The sequence below is a fragment of the Harmonia axyridis genome, chromosome 3 (assembly GCF_914767665.1).
Source record: "Harmonia axyridis chromosome 3, icHarAxyr1.1, whole genome shotgun sequence".
Taxonomy (NCBI): domain Eukaryota; kingdom Metazoa; phylum Arthropoda; class Insecta; order Coleoptera; family Coccinellidae; genus Harmonia; species Harmonia axyridis.
The window spans coordinates 54,788,479-54,807,871 of record NC_059503.1 but is presented as its reverse complement, the minus strand read 5'-3'; the positions used below and the strand labels follow the sequence as shown (position 1 = coordinate 54,807,871).

The window sequence follows — 19,393 nt, the reverse complement described above, 5'->3', positions numbered from 1 at the left end:
GATCAGCCTCTCGCAAATAACAACCTTGCTCAAATATCTATCTTGCTCACAAATCTTCCTTGCCTACAGATCTATTTGGCCCACAGATCGGTGAAAAGTATTAATGAAATCAATAAGATTTGTTCTTCTATATTCCAATTATTGTATTATTAGTTGTGTTATTCTCTTCGAAGAATTCTATATGAAAGGATATTTATGGACTTTCTGTTAAGATTTTGAAAAGGAATATAAATACTATTGTTATACCTCTCACAGAAATTATAAATAGTTGTATTAAAAATGGAATTTTTCCCGCTGACCTCAAGGTGGCTAGGGTGGTGCCCTTATTTAAAGATGGCGATGAGGATGATATGTCAAATTACAGGCCTATTTCAGTGTTGCCTCTATTCTCTAAAATATTTGAAAAAGCTCTGAACATGCAGATAATGTCATATTTTGAACATAATCAACTATTTTTTAACTGCCAATTTGGCTACATAAAAAATAAGTCACGACTTCGGCCATTTTGAATCTAATCAGTTATATTATGCAAGGTTTTGAAAGGGGTGATTATACGTCGGTATCATTGTTAGATTTGAGCAAAGCATTCGACTGTGTCTCACCGCTGATTCTTCTGACTAAGCTCAAGTATTATGGTTTTATGGAGATCAGTGTAAAACTGGTCCAATTTTATCTTTCCGATAGAAGCCAAAAAGTCTCAGGGGGTGGAAAGGAGTCAGCTTTGAAGAATATCACATTAGGAGTACCTCAAGGTTCGGTTTTAGGACTGATCTTCTTTTTAATTTATATAAATGACTTTCCATCATGTCTACCAACCACAGTAAAATGTGTTTTATTCGCGGTTGACGCTTCACTTCTTCTGAGTGGACCGGTGCTCAATCAGCTGCTAGAGAACTCGCGTGAGGTACGGTCGAGTGCAAAAAACTGGTTCAATTCGAATCAATTGATGCAGAATCAAGAAAAAACAAATATTTTAGTTTGTTCATTGAGATCTATAGTTGAGAACTTGAAAGAAAATGTAAAATTTTTGGGATTACATTTGGACCCTAAGCTCACTTGGGATGTTCATTGTGAGGAACTCTCTAAAAAACTGAGCAAAAATATTTTTGTTATCCGTACTCTAGCACTCAAAGTCTCGATTGAAACATTGCTGACAGCCTACCATGCTCTATGTCACTCTTTAATAAAGTATGGTATTTTCAGCACAAAATTATGATTAGTTTTTCATTAGCGTCTATTAGGCCATCGGTGAATCACCCTGTATATTCAAGAAAAGATGCGGATTCGTAATGCTTCGTGGTTATAGGTGCTTTGGGAATGTAACGTAGATAGATCTATTCAATAGCTCAACTTTTTGCGATATTAAAAACAGATAATCGTCAAATCTAAAATACGACGTAAGGGTGTTTCCAAATATCTAGTCTCACTGAAAAAGCAATAGTAACTGGAGGATATCCATTATTTGGTATTTCAGGCATAACTAAATTAATTTAATCAGTTAATTAACGGATATCTATTGCTGTGGCAGACTAAACATTTGTTAATTCTAATTACATATCATAAAACAATTCATATTGTCTACGTTTATTTGATTAATACAAAATTCTCAAGAAAATCTCTCACAATTAATTTAAGGGTAACTTCATACTTCAAATATGCTTTACATAACTAATATATCTGTCAAGTGGAGATAAAACACTCCTTTATATCAGAAAATAAATGTTTTTTTACAGTACTTCGTGTCAAAGTGATCATTTCCTCACCCTTACAATCAAAATACCAGGAAAAATTACGAGAGTAGACATTTTCTAGTTCAATTACCCGAATCGTTTGAGTATTGAAATGACATCGGAGATACGCCAAAAGAATCAATTTTCTCCTTTGGGAAATGGATGAATCGGGTCAGCCTTCTTATTACGCAGACGGAAATTGAAGGCAAAAAACTTCAAATTACACCTCGATTCGATTTAATAATCGAATTAATGAACTCCATTTTTTCAAAGAAAATGGTATTGTTATTTCGTGGAACGTTTTTGAGTAATTTGAACCCGTTCTCGAACAAAAATAACGAATTTCGCTGAAATATTGTCGATAACAGATGGGAAAGAAAATTGAGAAAAATTAATGTGAAGACAAAGACTCCACTTTGCTCTCTAACGTTGAACGAGAATAAAAAAGGAACCAGGAAGTATGAAGACCTTCAATTATATATTTTTTTCTCTGATTCTGTGGCAAATCCGTTCATTCTGACATAACTTTCAGAAAAAATCCTGCGGTAATATCTCAGTTTCACACAGATTTCATGATTATAATATGTTGGTACTCGGAACTGTCCTTCTACGGTTTTATTTATTAATTCATTCAATCAGACGTCCAAGCCATTTTACATTGATGAAAAATTTTAATAATAATAAATTTCCATCAAAATATATAAGAAAATAAATAAACACGCACATCATTCATAATAAATAAAATAAAACGAAGTAATTCCACTTTATTATTTAATTGTTGGCAACAATTGTTTCGCCACACTGTGGCTTCATCAGGCTACATTTCTGAACTGATAAGAGTACAGAGGTTTTCGAAATCTTATATAGGAGCAAAATTGACAGAAAAATATTCGAAAGGGTATCATAAATTACAAAGTTATATTGGACAATTTGACGCCTGGGATTTCCAAACTATCGGAAGAAATTCAATAAAGGGGATGAGTTTACATCCGTTTGTTCGTTCAACAGAATATTTTGGGTGTTATACCTGTTTATTTCTAGGGATTCTAAGAGTTTTAGTCTTAAGCTCTTGTTTTCTAAATGAAGAATTTCAAAGTTATTATTGAAGGTATGGTCCCATTCTTTCTAGTGATTAGCGTAGGTTGAAAACGAACTATCAGATGTATAACTCTTTTGGTGTTCCTTTATCATTTTATTGATTCATAATGTTAAATTTCCAAGAAATACACATTATCAAAAATGTTTTAATTAATTTTGGGCATTCGGCAGAATCAGATCTGAGATGCCAGCGGACTAGTAAGAGCTTGGGATTCTTCTTTCTTCTTCAGGGTGAATATCGATACTAAATATATATCAGCCTGACAGTTGTTAGCTAGGCGAAGAGCTTTTGATAATGGACTGTGGAAAATATAATTTGTTGGCGCAAAGCTAATGTGAAAAACCTCTCTAGTTCTAAGGAGCGCTGGACTATAGTTGAGATTTATTCTGCTCATCAAATAATTACAATCGATGAGGTTAGTGACAAGTTTGAAAATGAGCATAATGCTGAAGTTATCTCTTCTCAAATCCAAAGATCGTAGTGCGATTATCTCTCGATTATAATTCTCGGATGATATTGACAACCCAATTTATACGACACCCACTTCAGAAATTTCATCTGTATCCGTTCAATACTTTGTTTATGGACAATATATAGTATGGCGCCGATACCACTGCTGAATACTCTAAAATACTTTTTACATGTGAGCAGTAAACTGTTTTCAATGCATTCACATCATTGAATTGCTGCATTGATCTCTTAACGAAGCCCAGCATTTTGAAAGCCTAATTGTTGATGAATTGAATGTGAGGGATAAATCTCATTTTTGAAAATAAATAGACTCCTTCTCAGTCTTTATTTACATTTGTGCTTATAATGGATTCCTGATTCGAAGGATATTCAAACTTGCAGGGAGATTTTAGTCTTCTAAACCTCATCACCTGGCTCTTGTCAATATTGAACTCCATGTGGTTTTCTAGGCACCAGTTCATCAATTCATCGAGATCCCGTTGTAGAAGCTTACAATCAACAGAAGAAGAAACTTGCCTGAATAACTTTAAAGCGTCAGCAAACAGCAAGAACGAGCTGAATCTAAGCACTCTTCCAATATCGTTAATAAATACGAGGAATACTTGTGCTGATAGTGGTGATCCCTGCAAAATTCCGGATTCCATAATAAATTCCTCGGAGAACACGCCACAACATGAAACTCTCAGAATGATGCCGCTAATACGATCAGCTAACCAATCTAAAAGCGGGGGTTCAACTCCTAATGCTTTTAATTTACCGATAAGCAACCAGTGCGCTACAGAATCATAAGCTTTTTTGAAATATGTATATATTGAATTCACTTGCTTTCTTTTCTTCATAGATTCGATTATAAAATCCGTATATGTCAGTATTCGATGTAACCGATCTTTTCCTTATAAAACCATGTTGTTCGTCTATAAATACTTTGCTGAAAAGGGGGGAGATCTAAGCAACAATTAACGAATCGAATAATTTTGCGATGTAAGAAGATTTGCAAATAGGTCTGTAATTTTTCACCTCATTTCTGTTACCCAATTTGAAAATTGTAAATATGAAAATGAGCTTCCACTGAACTAGGAAAATGCCCAATTTTATTGAAAGATTGGATATATCACATAAAGAGCCTGCTAAAGAACCATTATATCGCTTCAAAAATATAGCTGGTAAGCCATCTGGTGTTTCGATGTTTTTTTTCATTCAACAATCGCAAACCTATCCCCATTTCTTCAACATTAAAAAAGCAATCATATATACATTGTTTACGAACAGGTGTATATAGAATAGACTCGCTCTGCTCGCCGAAGGGGCTCCGCCCCTTGGACCCCGTCACTATGCCGGTAGATCCTTCACTGGGTATCCGGCTAGAAAATAAAAGCTTTTTTTCCGAAACCTTGTATCGTTAGCTGATTTCAGACGATTCACTCGGTATACTATGCTGGTTCTAGGTTGGAATTCTATATGATTTTTTTCCTAGAATATACCGTTTCGCCCTTGCTCACATGAAAATATTTGATGCAAATCCTAACTTTTCATGACGACAAATCAAGGGCGGTCCTAGCCTTAAATTTTGAGGGGGTTCGCCATTTTGGGCTTCGAGTTTTTCTATGGGACCAAATCCCATATTACACCGATATCAAGCCTAACCTCTCAAAAATATTTATATTTAGATATTCATATGAATATTTATATAAGGCGTACAACTTTGCTTCCGCCGCGGCAACGGCGCGCCGTTTTGCAATAGATGGCTGTAACGGTAAGTGGTAGTAGAAATAAATATAACGTAGATGTCACACAATAAGTTTAGGTATTTGTGAACATAACGCCATCGACATGTTAGTCGATTTGTATCTGCATCATAAAGTTATTCACGATTAGCTGCCATACGTCCCGGTACGCCGGGACATGTCCCGGTTTGGACCATTGAGTCCCCGTGTCCCGGTTAGTTATTCAATTGTCCCGGTCAGTAATTTGACCGTTATGAGATTCATATTTCCTTATATAGTGTAGGTGAGACAAAATTTGTTTTCATGGAATCTCAACGGATTCCAGTAATCATAAATCTGAAATGCTGTTTCCGTTGCTCAAACATTATTTTTCAGAAACCGAAGGATTGAAAATAAAATTATTAAAATTGTTCAAAAAAATAGTCTTATGCAATCACTTTATTTTATATTGAATCCTTAGAGTACCTTAATATTTCCATATAAAATATTTTCGCTGTCAGTGCGGTACTTACTTCGAAGTAAAATAAAGGCGAGTTTTTTTTTAATTCGACAATGAAACTATCGGTTGTCCAGCGCATAGACTTCACAATACTGCTTCCACTTCCGCCGATATGATTTTAATTTCTGTGCATTCTATTGGTCTTAAAATTTTCAAATATTTTTCGATATTTTTTGTAAGGGTCGAACGATGAAAGGTTTTCGTGAGTATGCAGAAACAACTTACAGCAATGTTCTTTCTTATTCTAGAATTCGATGGCTTTCACTAGTTCTAGCTATTGAACGCTTGCTGAAGCTATGGGTGCCATTGAAAAAAAATTTCTTAGCTGAAAAAAAGGCCTTAAAAGCTGTAACCGATTTTTTTTGACTCTTTATTAGAACTTTATACTCTATTTCTACACAGTCAAGCATTTCTGATTGACAAACCGATTGAAAGTATTGAAAAATCATTAATTACTGTTATTAAAGATTAAAGTAAAAATTAATTGAGAGGATAGGTACTAAGAAAGAGTTGAATGGAAGATTACTAAATAACTATTTCGGAAACCAAACAAGACAAGTCTACAGGGTGGCCACTTTTTTAATGGGTTTGTATTGGTAGCTTTTAAGCCATAAGAGTTAGAAGGTCGGTCAAATGGAGAAAAAATTGCATGCATAGAAGCATTATAAAGCAGTTCAAACAAATCGAGATTATCAGGGCCGGTTATTGAGATATCATAAAAAAAGTAAATTATGTCATTTTGATTTTTCTTTTTTTCCCACTTTATTTAAAATATTATCAAAAAATGTTACATGAATTTTTTATTCGACAGTAAATTATCCTCAATTTGACGTATTCAGATTTCGTATCCAGCGTTTCGAACTCTCTGGGACACCCTCAACCTCATTTTTTTCAATACGGACCTGCATATTTTATGACATTTTTCGAAATAACTTTTAACGCTGAATTCAACGATATATCACACAATGTCATTCAAAGTTGATTTTCAGATGATTTTGACCCTCATCCAAATTTAATGGTGTGTATGTAAGAAAAAATAAGTTTATTAACGATATCAATGTTCTGACCCAAATTCAATCGAACCCAGAAAAAAATCGAGAACTGTGGCCAGTGAATGGAATTTTTCAAAAACTGCTGTTAATAAAATAGTCAACAGACGCGAATACAATGATTTCAAATTTGAATACCAAGCCTTGCACAAATTATATCGTAATGATTTCAAAATAAAGTTCGATTCTGTAATTTGTTTCAACGGAACAAATGACAAATACAACAATAGTGATACCTCGCGAGAAAATTGAGAATGTTTCGAAAGGTATTCAAGGAGACCAAACAAGCAAATGTATAAGAAGTATGGGTTCCAGAACCTTAAAGTGTACCTATTTTACAAAATGGTGGACATTTCAAACACTTACTTCATTAATTTTCATTTACTTTCGAATAATCATCTGATTTTTCTTTCGTTAAATGATACTTTCGTTTAATTATTATGAATTGAAATATTTAAATGATTATTATAAAAGAAGAACCAAGAAACCAGTATACTGGTTTCTTGCTTTGATTCTAATATGTTCCATTTAGTTCAAGATGGGTAAGTTGACTTTCTTATCGAAATTTATTGCATATTGCATGTTGCCAATTAAACTGAATAAAGGTAATACAGATCCGACCCAAAGAAAATTGGATAAGGGTCAAAATCACCTGAAAATCTACTTTGAATGATATATCGTTGAATTCAGCGTTAAAAGTTATTTCGAAAAATGTCACAAAATATGCAGGTCCGTATTGAAAAAATTGAGGTTGAGGGTGTCCCAGAGAGTACGAAACGTTGGAAACGAAATCTGATTACGTCAAATTGAGGATAATTTACTGTCGAATAAAAAATTCCTGTGACATTTTTTGATGATATTTGAAATAAAGTGAGAAAAAAAGAAAAATCAAAATGACATAATTTACTTTTCTTATATCTCAATAATAATGCTTCTATGCATGCAACTTTTTTTCCATTTGACCGACTTTCTAACTCTTATGGTTTAAAAGTTACCAATACAATCCCATTAAAAAAGTGGCCACCCTGTAGACTTGTCATGTTATGAGTTTCCATACAGTTTTATAATACGTCATAATCTCAAACAATTTATTAATATGAATTTCTACCAAGTAAAGACCGATCCCATCAAGAAGATCTGGGCATACTGGCAACGTTGCAGATTATTTGGCATTTGACAGACGTTACGTAAAGAACATAATTGCCGCCACCGGATGTAAACAATGAATAAAATAGTAGTTTTTGACGAGAAAAAGCCATTTTTTTTTAGGGAAAAGCTTGAAATGTGATTAATTAATCATTTCTAACGAGAATCAGTTGATAAAATACAAGAAAACTAGCTATTAATGTGGATAACCTTACCTTCATCAAGCCAATTTTACAAATTTAAAAAAAAAAACAGCAGGATTGAGGAATTTATGTCACCGGATTCGTGATCTAATACCCAAAATTAGTAAGTAAGCAAAATTTCATCACTTTTGAATCATTATCAAAATTAATTCTATATAGTAAACATTCACCTGTTTTTCTTTTCAGAAGATGGATTATTATACAGGATTTGGATGGATAATTATACAGGATTTTTATTTGTGGAATATCAATTAGAAATATCTAGAGATGTTGGACCAATTCAAGTCTGAAAATTGAGATTAAAGCTTCAAATTATGAACTAATTTGTAAAGAAATACACAATATTTGATCAACTATTATATAGGGTGTATATATTTGAAGTAGTAATTAGTCATTTTTGGAGAAATGAGACATTTTGAAATCTGAAATTCTCATTTCTCTAGAAATGGCAATTTCTTTCTTATTTAAAAAATTTGGGAAAAATGCATAGTCAAAATGTGAGAGTTATTATCAGTCAATAGAAATACTACCTGAAATAAAGAAACTGCATTCAATGTTTATTTTCAGTTTTGACAAATATTGAATTTACATAATCATTCGATAAGATCTATGAAAAGACCTACAGTGAAATGTTGTTTTAGGAATATTCAGTATAGCTGTAATAAACAAACTGAAAAGAGGCAGAATGAATAATAGATCTACCTTTCGGATACCCATATCTGAGAAATCAGGTTATAAGAAGTCCCTCATTTCCAAGGTTTATCAATACATTTTTCAGTTGAGCAGCAAATTATGCTTCTATTCCATATTTTGTGAAGAAATACAATATAATTGAACAATTTGAAGGACCTATTGGAAATTCCTGACGAACTAAGGAGTTTTTTAGTATCTGAAGATTGTATTGATGCTATGTTATAGAACGAGACTTGTGGCTCTGGGTTTTACTCAGAAGTGAATTAAACAGGGCAATTTATGTCCTATATAGTAAATAAAATTTTGATAGATAAAAGTTTCAAAAGATCAACAATTGATCATAGTATTTACATAAATCAAAAAATAACTGGCTTACTATTGTTGCATTGTACATGGATGACTTTTTTGTTTTAACTAATGTTAATTCTGAATGAATTTTCTGATAGAAAATTTTATGATAAAGAAATTAGGGGAAGCTAAAAAATGATTAGGGATGAATATTACTAGAAATTATGGAAAAGGTAGTAAAGCTATGGATTATATTCTTCAAATATGTATTGCAATAATTCAACATGTCTGATTGTGAACATGTGAAAACTAAATTGAATTTTGATTCAACAAAAGAGATTCGTAATGATGAACCATATAAGAAATTAATAGGTTTATTAATATCTTCAGCAGTATTAACTAGTCCTGAAATAGCATACTCTGTTAATTTCTTGAGTCAATTTAATAATGATCTCATTGTTGAACACTGGAAAAGTGCAAAATTCATTTCAAGATACAAAGATAATTGTTCAATTTTTACTTCAGTCAAAAGGAACTGAGTATTTGAAATCGGTACTAAAATTGTATCGGCCAATACTATTGACCCATATGGGTCAATAACTACATTGACTTGATTTTTTCAAATGTTAACTTTGGATCTGAATCAATGAATAATTTAATTCTTACCAAAATGAAAAGCAATGAATAAATCAGTAGGATAGCATTTTTGAAATGGCCATATAGCACCTATTCCTATAACGATTAAAAGATTGGAAACTTTAGTGAACAAATAGGTAGGTATCAACATTTTTATACAAATTTGATCATTCATTCATGACATGGAAATTTTCAATAAATAGTTGCTTTTTAAAGTATTTTATACCTTCATTGAATTGCTGGAAAATTGATACCAATTTCGAAAGTGACTGCCATGTTAAATTCTTCATATACTGAATGATCCTTCAAAATTTATTTCTGTCGTAACATTTTGACTAGTATTTCAACTGATATATTCCATAGGTCATTGAAATCAATATCTTCAAAGTACTATTCGAAAGACTTATAATGGAATTTAGAAAAATATGTCTTTCTCAATTTCATAGTCATATATGATATGATGCATAAGTCCAAATTTAATTAATTCACATCTAAAGTGAATGTTATTTTTAGAAATATTCAGTATAGCTATAATAAACCAACTAAAAAGAGACATAATGAATAAACTTGCCTTTCAAATACCCATGGCCTATGTTACCTCATAAGCAATTACCTACAATATCTTATCTTGGTGAAACCTTTTTGAGAAATCAGGTGATAAGTTTGAGAGTCTCTAATTTCCAAGGCTTATTAATACATGTTTCAGTTGAGCGGAATATAATATAACAGGGTATATATAGTTGAAATTATTAGTATGAAAGAGTTGACTTATTCATTATAAATTCAACAGCACTGCACTCAAATTCTTCAAAAACGGGGTCACTTATATTTTTGCACTCCTCTGTCGTAAAAGTGTATATTTTAGATATTCAAAAAACTCATGGAAACTTTTGACTGTTATCTGACTAACTTGGCTCTTTTTTTTCCAGTAATAAAGCCAATTGTGAATTATCTATAAGGAGTCTTTCTATCTGTTTAATACTGTTTCATAGTAGCATAACTTTTACTCCAATCCAAGACTGAATTGATGAATGAAGCTTCTGTTCTCTTTGGTAGTTCCATCTTCTGTCGCAATAAATTCAAATTCTCACGAAAGGAAATGTAGTTTTATAGATTGTGGAAAATAAACGAAAAATTCCTGAAATAAAGTAACATTCATCCAATTAATTCCAAATAATACAAACCCTTCAAACAAACCTGAATTGAGGAAAATGCATTCGATGATATAAATGTTCATTTCCAAATTTTGACAAATATCTATCGAATTTTTGATTCGCCGTAGACTTTGCATTTTATCTGTCGGCATCCATTTAAATAATGAATAACAATTTTGGAAACTGCAAACTTTTTCAAGAACTTTCATATATCGAAATGGAATATTTATTATTAACATGACACTGACAGCCAAATTGTCCACAGATACCACAGAAATATGGGACTTGAAATGTCAAAATGATCCGAAACACCCCGTATACTCGAAAACCGCGGGGAGAATCGAAGGTTTGGGATTTTTCCCGGGATCTCCAGACGATTTTGAGGGGGGTCTTATTCTTGTCATTTTTGCTCTAGATGGTCCCGTTTGGGCTGTGATTTTACGTTTAAAGTTTGACGTATATGTGCAAGCGGTTTTATATATACTTAGACTCGCCCTGCTCGCCTTCAACTATTGAATAAAACAATGATCTTATTTTTTTTGGTATGGTCCTTCTTTCTTTTATTAATAATTAAACTATGTTTTACCAAGTTATGTAGGCGAGGAATCAATTTCGATTATTTTTTTATTTACGTCATGAATTTATTTCTTACTTTATGGCAAAAATTTGAATAAATAATGTTCGCAGATATATTTAGATTAGCTTTAGATTTAATAAAAGGGTGCTCCATTGTACTAAGATCTAATGGTTTATTGTGGCCCCATCAGATCTATTATCGCCATAACGTGACTCCTGTATTATTGTTACTATCAATTTTTCGTCCGAAATTTCTTAATATGTGAATAATTACCTAAATGATTTTTCTCTTTTTCTTTCAGTGGACGTTACCTTTATCATAGATATCTTGATCAACTTCAGGACAACTTACGTCAGTGGTACCGACGAGATTGTCTCAGATCCTGGCAGAATAGCCGTCCATTATCTTAAAGGTTGGTTTTTCATCGACCTAGTAGCAGCGGTACCCTTCGATCTACTCTTCTTCAACAGCGACACAGACGAGGTAAGTATATTTTCCGTGGCATGCATAGATCGTCATAGAATCGGCGATATGTGGTTTCAAGAATTGTTCGATGTTCGTTATGACATGAAGCGATGCATTTTTGAATCGTTCTGTGGACCTGCGTTTGTTCTATGATCTTTTTCAGTGTTACTTTTTTCTGACGTCATATCCTGAATGTTCAGTGTTTCGGTAGGACCAAAAAAAAATTCAGGGAGTTCGAAAGTTTCCTTAGTTTATCATGAATTTTTCAAAAAGTTATGTTGCCACAAGTTTTATTCAGATACGTACTCAAAAAATGTAATATTTGTTAACAATATAATTTTCGTTATCGCAACAGATCCTAGGGAATTTTCAAGAATTCAACGAATTTCATCATTCAAAAAATGATAATTTTGAAGGACATCAGTATTCCGAGAGAATTAAACGAAACATTTTTTCTGTTATTAGTTGGGCTTGGACAAAGACGAGGTAGAGACCTTTTTTTCTCAATAAACTTTACAAAAACGTTTTGAAAAAATAATCATTAGCTCTTTCCAAATTCGAACTCTATGGAATTTGAAACGTTTTTGTAGGGTCCTTTTCACTAGTGGAAACCTTACAAAAACGTTCGTTGAATTGGTTGTCATGCTATTAAAACTTTCGATATCTACGTTTTTGTAGTGTTTTCATCCTTACAATTTTGCAGAATTTACACATTCTGAAGGTGTGCTTGCACGATTTTGGCATGCTTGGCATGTTATTTCCGCAGAAATGTATCTCCAGCAGTAAGTTTGAATTTTTATTACTTCTGCATCGCTCTATGTAAAAAGAGCCAATTTTTATACCTTCTTATAATTTCTGTGTGTATATTGTAATTGTTCGTTTAGTAAGTAGGTAGGTAACAATTATAAAATTAATTTTATGTGCAGGCTGGTGAAGTAGATAATGTTCAGTCAAATAAAGTATTTTGTCGAAAAGTTGTCAGCTTATGCATAAAATTTGGCTTATCATCAATGATTTCTGGACTTTTTAATTCAGCTTGATTTACCTTTCTAATTGATGAAATTTCATGTTATGAATCTCTTAAACCTTGAGAAACAAGGACACGTTGTAATTCTGCTCGAGTTTTTGCGCAGGTTGTGCATTCAATGTGTAAACCAATTTCAAGTTACTTCAGCTCACCGACATCTCCTTAGGAGAAATATTTCAACACGAGGTAAAAAATTCCTTTGTTTTCATGTTTCATAATTTGCATTCTTCTTATATGAATACCAAACTGCTACTGAAGCAACAACAAAAATGATATACGAATATATTAATCTGTATTCAACCTTAAAGCCTTTTAGGAAGAGTAAAAACAGTAACAGTGTAATTCGCCTAGTAGAAAACAATTTTATATACACGGTGATTCACGTTTATGAAAAACTAATCATAATTTTGTGCTGAAAATTGGCATGTTCGGTTTGGGACAATTATCTTTCGCCCTAAATATTTTCAGATATCTACAACGTCCGGTTATACCAGAAACATACTTCTACCTATCATCATTAGAGAGCTTTGAACAACTCAAATTCATGAAAACTCAAAATTTTTAAATTAGAACTCCTATTCTTTATTATTTCAGTCAATTCTCGGTATACAAAGAGGGAGAGTTACTTAAGCAAAACTTATACCTAACATGAATACTTTAAGAGTAATCGAGGAAGAACTTTAAGTGAAAAAAACGCAATTTCTAACTGTGTGGAGTAGTCTGTGACTTCGGAAACGCAAAAAGAAACTAAAATTTGATGTTTACAGCAACTGTTCTATTTCGTACATGAGCTCTTCTCTACTAGAAAATAACGATACATATACGCTTGTATAAGGGTCATTTGAACTGAAATAAAGCTTTGAAATTGGTTTCTATTGAAATTAGACACCTCATCTTAAACTCCACACACTTATATATTTTTCAAAAATCATTCTTTTATTTTCAGACCACAACACTGATCGGCTTATTGAAAACTGCCAGACTTCTGCGATTGGTCAGAGTAGCCAGAAAAATTGACAGATACTCCGAATATGGAGCTGCCGTCCTCTTACTGTTGATGTGTTCTTTCACACTCATAGCTCATTGGTTTGCCTGCGTTTGGTAAGTTCTAAAAACTCCCAATTTTCCCATCAATAATTAATTATTTTTCAAGGTACGCCATAGGGAATGCTGAAAGACCTATGCTGAAAGCCAAAGTTGGTTGGCTTGATATATTGGCGAATGACACCCATCAGTTCTACTTACCGAATAACACTGGAGGTCCAAGTATAAAAAGTCGTTACGTCACCGCTCTGTATTTCACATTTACTTCGCTAACCAGTGTTGGATTTGGCAACGTCGCCCCTAATACAGATACGGAGAAGATATTCACCATTTGCGTGATGCTTATAGGATGTAAGTTTTTTTTTTCAAGATCAATATAAGAGACATTCCACGTTGTACCACTTGTACCTAATACTGCTTTTAAATAACTGTTCAGCACGTAAAAGTCCAAAACTCATTTAAATCACAGTACTAATCAATTTTTCTGCCGAGGGTTAATCAGAACTTTATTACTGAATGACCATTTAAAATGAAGTGTACCGAAGGATTTGTAGATAATTAATTATATGATTTTTTTTTGATCCCGTATACAGGGTGATTTATTAGCTCAACGAAAAACTACGCCATATGAAAGTTTCAAATATGCAAGGAAACAAATGGCTTCAAAAGTTTCATTCATCCTATGGATATGTTTTGAAAAATTCTGCTTAGAAACAAGCGTAAATACATTTTTTCTAATTCAGTTTCGTAATGAGTTCATTACAGTACTAAAAACAGTGCTGAAATGATCCATTATAACTGAAAACAATGCTGAATACAGCCTTGTTTTCAGTTATATTTTTCGCTTTGTGGTTGTCTACACTGACTTCTTTCTGATTCTATCAAATTTCAACACACGTCAATTGTCAATATTATATATGATAATTTGGATAAAGTGAAATTATTTGCAATATTATTCGCAATATCTCTTTATTCTGGTAGTGTAAAATCGATTTCTTGCGACAAAATTTACGATTCTAATGCAAAGTTATAAATTATTTCAAAATTCGAAACGTACGATTCAAATTCCATAATTTTCAAAGGTAATACCAATAGTAAAATAATAAAAACAACTCGAAAAACTTTGATACTTGAAGATGTTGTTATAACCTTTACGTATTAGCACACTTGACTTCAATCGTTATAAAACCGAAAATTGAAAAAACGGAAACATGCGCATTCGCCATTTTGCATCACTAGGATTGTATGTTGAATTGAGTCCGTTTTCATGTTTTCCAATAGTTTTTATGTTTAAGAATTATTTTCCTTTCAATTATTCAAAAGAAATAGTTCCCATATAAGAACTATTTTTATTTAATATTGATATCATTTCAGAGCGTCCCAATCTAACCCAAAATCCTTGTGTTTCAAAATGGCGAAAGCACCGGTTTCGGATTTTTTTCAATTTTCGATTTTATAACGATTGAAGTCAAAGTGTGGTAATACGTAAAGGTTATAATTACAGTTATCTCTGGTTCTTTAAGTATCAGAGTATGTATTTTGATTTATTTCATATTGTTTTACTAGATCCTACTAATTTATTATCGATTGATAGTTCTATAATCAGTAATACCAATTATCACACTATCAATCAATAATAAATAAGTAGGATCCAGGCTCAGATGCGATACGAATATTCGCATTTGCCGCGTTGGTTTTTGAAAGCCTTCACTCAGATCGTCTAGTTAAACAATATGAATCAACTCAAAAAATACTTCGATACTTAAAGAATCAGAGATAGCTGTAATCATGAACTTCACGTATTATCACATTTTAAATCTAATCGTTATAAAATTGAATCTCAAAAATCGGAAACCGGGGCATCCGCCATTTTGTTACACTAGGATTTGTGTTGAAATGGCTCGATTAGAAATGATGTCCAGATTGAAAAAAATTGTTCTCATAAAAATAACGCAATTTCAGTTGAATAAAATGACTACATTCTTTTGAATTTTCATTCTTTTGGGTCGTAGCAACGTGCAACGTGTGGGACTACACCACTTAATTCTTGTGAAGTACATTTATGAATGCAATGATTAAATTGGTTGAAAGGATTTCAGACACTCCTCATATAGTAGAAAAAGAATTATTTACAGTAAATTGGAGAGCTTCAAAAAAATAATATGAGTCTAATAAAAGATTATAAAAGCACTGACAAAAGTGAAAACGAAAAAGCATATATGAAAATAATAAATGCATACTTCAAATGTTCACCATGCTCACCAAATCATGAAATAATTTCTGTTTTTCTTTTTCCATTTCTTGCTGTATCCCAATTTTGGAGAAATTACAATACTTGATATAGTACCGTTGTTGAACAAGAAATCAATTCAATTATATTCATTTTTCAACCGATGAAAAAAAAACATTAATACAATGAAAGTTGTTCATCAGATTGATTCATTGTTCTCATTAAATCAATGAGCAGATTTCATTAAACCAATACAACGTTCATTATTACAATATTCGGTATTCGATCGATTGTACTTTATATCAAAATTATGTATTACTGTTCATTGAAGTAGTTAATGTACGACCTTATACATCGGATGAACAAAGTTCTTCTATCCAATGAATATTTCATCAAAACATGCAACACTCAACTTCAGAATTGTGATTTCGATGAAGAGAAATTCATCATTTCAACGAATAAGGGTATACGTTGAAGAATGAAATTTAATTATTATACAGGGTGTTTCCTAAACATGCGGCAAAAATTCAGGGGGTTGTTCCTTGGACTATTTTAAGCATGTTTTGTCCTTGGATGATTTTTGAAAAACCTCTTTGTTTCGAAGATACAGGGCGAACAACATTTTTCATATTTTTAAAATTAATAATAGTTTAAATAAAAATGCGTACCGCACTGTGTTTACTAAGTAGGTACAATTTATTTTTAAATTTGTTTAACAACATTCCAATTACTTAAACCCCTTAGATTATTTCCTATGGGGCCATCTAAAATCATTAGTTTATACCACTCCAGTAGAAAATGTGGAAGACTTGCGAAATCGGATCATTGCTGGGTGTAACTTAATAAGAAATGATCCTGGTGTTTTTGAAAGGGTTAGGCAGTCAATGAGGAGAAGATTGGATGCTTGTATGCTGGCTAGAGGTGGTCATTTTCAACAGTTTTTGTAGGTTGAGTTGAATTTTCATGTAATTTTTCATAATAAAATGTTATTATCTGAAATTTTGTTTCCCCTATATCTTCGAAACAAATAGGTTTTTCGAAAATCATCAAAGGACAAAATATTCTTAGAATAGTCCAAGGAACAACCTTCTGAATTTTTGCCGCATGTTTAGGAAACACCCTGTATATTGATGAAAAAGTACAGTATATCAATAAAATCCAGTTGTTGGTTGCCATTCTTCAATTCAATGACCAAATTTGTTTTCTGAGATTAATTAAAATAATTCCTCTCGAAACTAAGATATCGTAATTACTAAAGAGAGGAAATGTTCAGGAAGGATGAAGTAACATAAAGTGATCGTAAATATTCTAATATGTCAATGATTTATTTCACAGGGTGTTCTGAATGAACGCTCTCTTTCATTCTTTTTGTTCACCCCTGTACATATTATAACAAAAAACAAGGCAATTTAAGGACAACAGTCAACAGTTATTTTCTTGAGGAATCAAGGTACAATTAAAAAATTCTGAAATAGATCAAATGGTTCAAGAGAAAATGATCTACAAATTCCATTTAGATTTTGTCCGTTCTCTTCTTCTTTCCGATGTGTATATGGATTTTTATATAACCAACATGATTGGACTACTTAATTGTTTAAACTCTCACCATTTTTTAATAGCAAGATAACAATTCATACAAATTTTCCCTCTTCGACCTTGAAGTCCCCAGAACAACTTCTCTAAAAAAAAATTAAATCCCTATACACAATATTGCATCTAACAGCCTGTTCACCAAACCATGAATATCTCGTAGCGCACAATGAGACACGAACATATCAGCTTCTAATGGGAATATCCGGAAAAGATCAGCCTTCCGCATTTTTCAATATCAAGATACGAAACATGACCCTGAACTTGAGACTCGAGACGATAGACTGCAACTTCATCATCCGAATCGAGTTCATACGCAAACAGACTCCAATTTTCATCGTCGTTTGCCATTATGTAACACATATTCTTGTTACTGCTGTTATGCCTTCGTATCAAAAGAGATGGATGTGATTCTTTTTAATCCGACAAGCCATTAGCTTCGGAGAAAAATGTTGTTTTGGAAATGAGAGTTATTTCAGTATAAGGATATGGATATCCACTTGGAGATGTTATTTTTTATGATGCAAAATTATGATCAATATTTTATCTAGATAAAAATAAGTCTCGAGTGTTCAAAAACACAAAGAATACCATTTAGAATGGTAATTTGAGCACTAATATCTATATTATGGAATGACTCTAAGAAAATCATACCATTTGAAAAAATCTGTAACTACTGCCTATTGGAAAAAATTTGTCGATATCCAACTATTAAAGCCCCTTCATTTTTCCCTCCGATTTACTAGATCTCAATGACAATGTGAACTTTTTTATGAATCAGGGTAGTTGCGGCTCTGTTAACCTTCAGGGAACTGCGAACACTTGCATCTTTTGTTCTTAACCCTACTTACTCCTACAAACCCTAGGAGGACGTGGATCATGTTAACAAAACCGACAACATCCTTAAGAGTAATGTGGAAAGACTAACGAGAGGATTGCTCATAAAACAAGGAAAAAGTATAAGGACATACCCTCAAGAATAAGTGCTTAATATTGTTCCTGGACTCGGATGACATGCAGGTAGCATATAGCTTCCCACGTGGTGATGTTGGTTGTTGCCCGAAAACCCATTGGGTCTTCCTACTGAAATCACAAATGGACAGCTGGCTACTGCCTATTGTAAAAAAATTGTCGATATCCAACTAAATAAATAAATAAATAAATAATCATCTTTATTCCCTATCATCTTCACATATCTAAAAAATGAAATAGAATAGTGTCAAAACAACAAAATTATACTCTGTTCACAAATTAGAAAAATATTCATCCAAAGAGTATGGCTCCAAGTCAAGGAGATATCCGAATAAGCTCTTCTTAAATATAGTTATATTTGACATTGCTTTCATCTTCCTTGGAAGAGAATTATATAATTTCAAACATCTATATTCTGCCTGCTTCTGAGATGTTGTTAGGTTATGTTTGGGATAGATAAAATCTTCATTTCTGGTGTCGTAGAAAGTTCTATTGTTCTTATGCTTCTCAAATAGCATCTCATTGTTTCTGATGAAAAGGACACATTCTTGTATATAGAGTGCATATATTGTCAGTATTCCAGATTTCTTGAAAACACCTCTGCAAGAGTCATTATATTTCATGTTATTGAGTATTCTTATTGCCTTCTTCTGTAGAATAAATAGTTGTTTTATATTCCCGGACCCATAAAAAACAATACCGAACCTCAGTTTTGCATCTATCATCGCATAGTAGACCATCTTCAGGTAATTACTGGAGAGATACCTGGCCACAACTCTGAAACCATAAACAGATA

At 32.5% G+C, this 19,393-nt stretch overlaps 1 protein-coding gene across 12 annotated transcripts in view; it reads left to right on the top strand.

Annotated features, from left to right (window-relative positions):
* The window catches only part of LOC123676913 (potassium voltage-gated channel subfamily H member 6-like), a 281,964-nt gene that overhangs the window by 238,150 nt on the left and 24,421 nt on the right, over positions 1–19,393 (top strand). For 9 of the 12 annotated variants that reach the window (XM_045613232.1, XM_045613230.1, XM_045613226.1 and 6 more), the window contains 4 exons: positions 11,571–11,752; positions 12,200–12,220; positions 13,708–13,862; positions 13,915–14,156. In XM_045613232.1, the coding sequence (XP_045469188.1) occupies positions 11,571–11,752; positions 12,200–12,220; positions 13,708–13,862; positions 13,915–14,156 (600 nt within the window). The remainder of the gene's footprint in view (positions 1–11,570; positions 11,753–12,199; positions 12,221–13,707; positions 13,863–13,914; positions 14,157–19,393) is intronic. The other 3 variants (XM_045613233.1, XM_045613229.1, XM_045613237.1) reach the window with 1 other exon arrangement.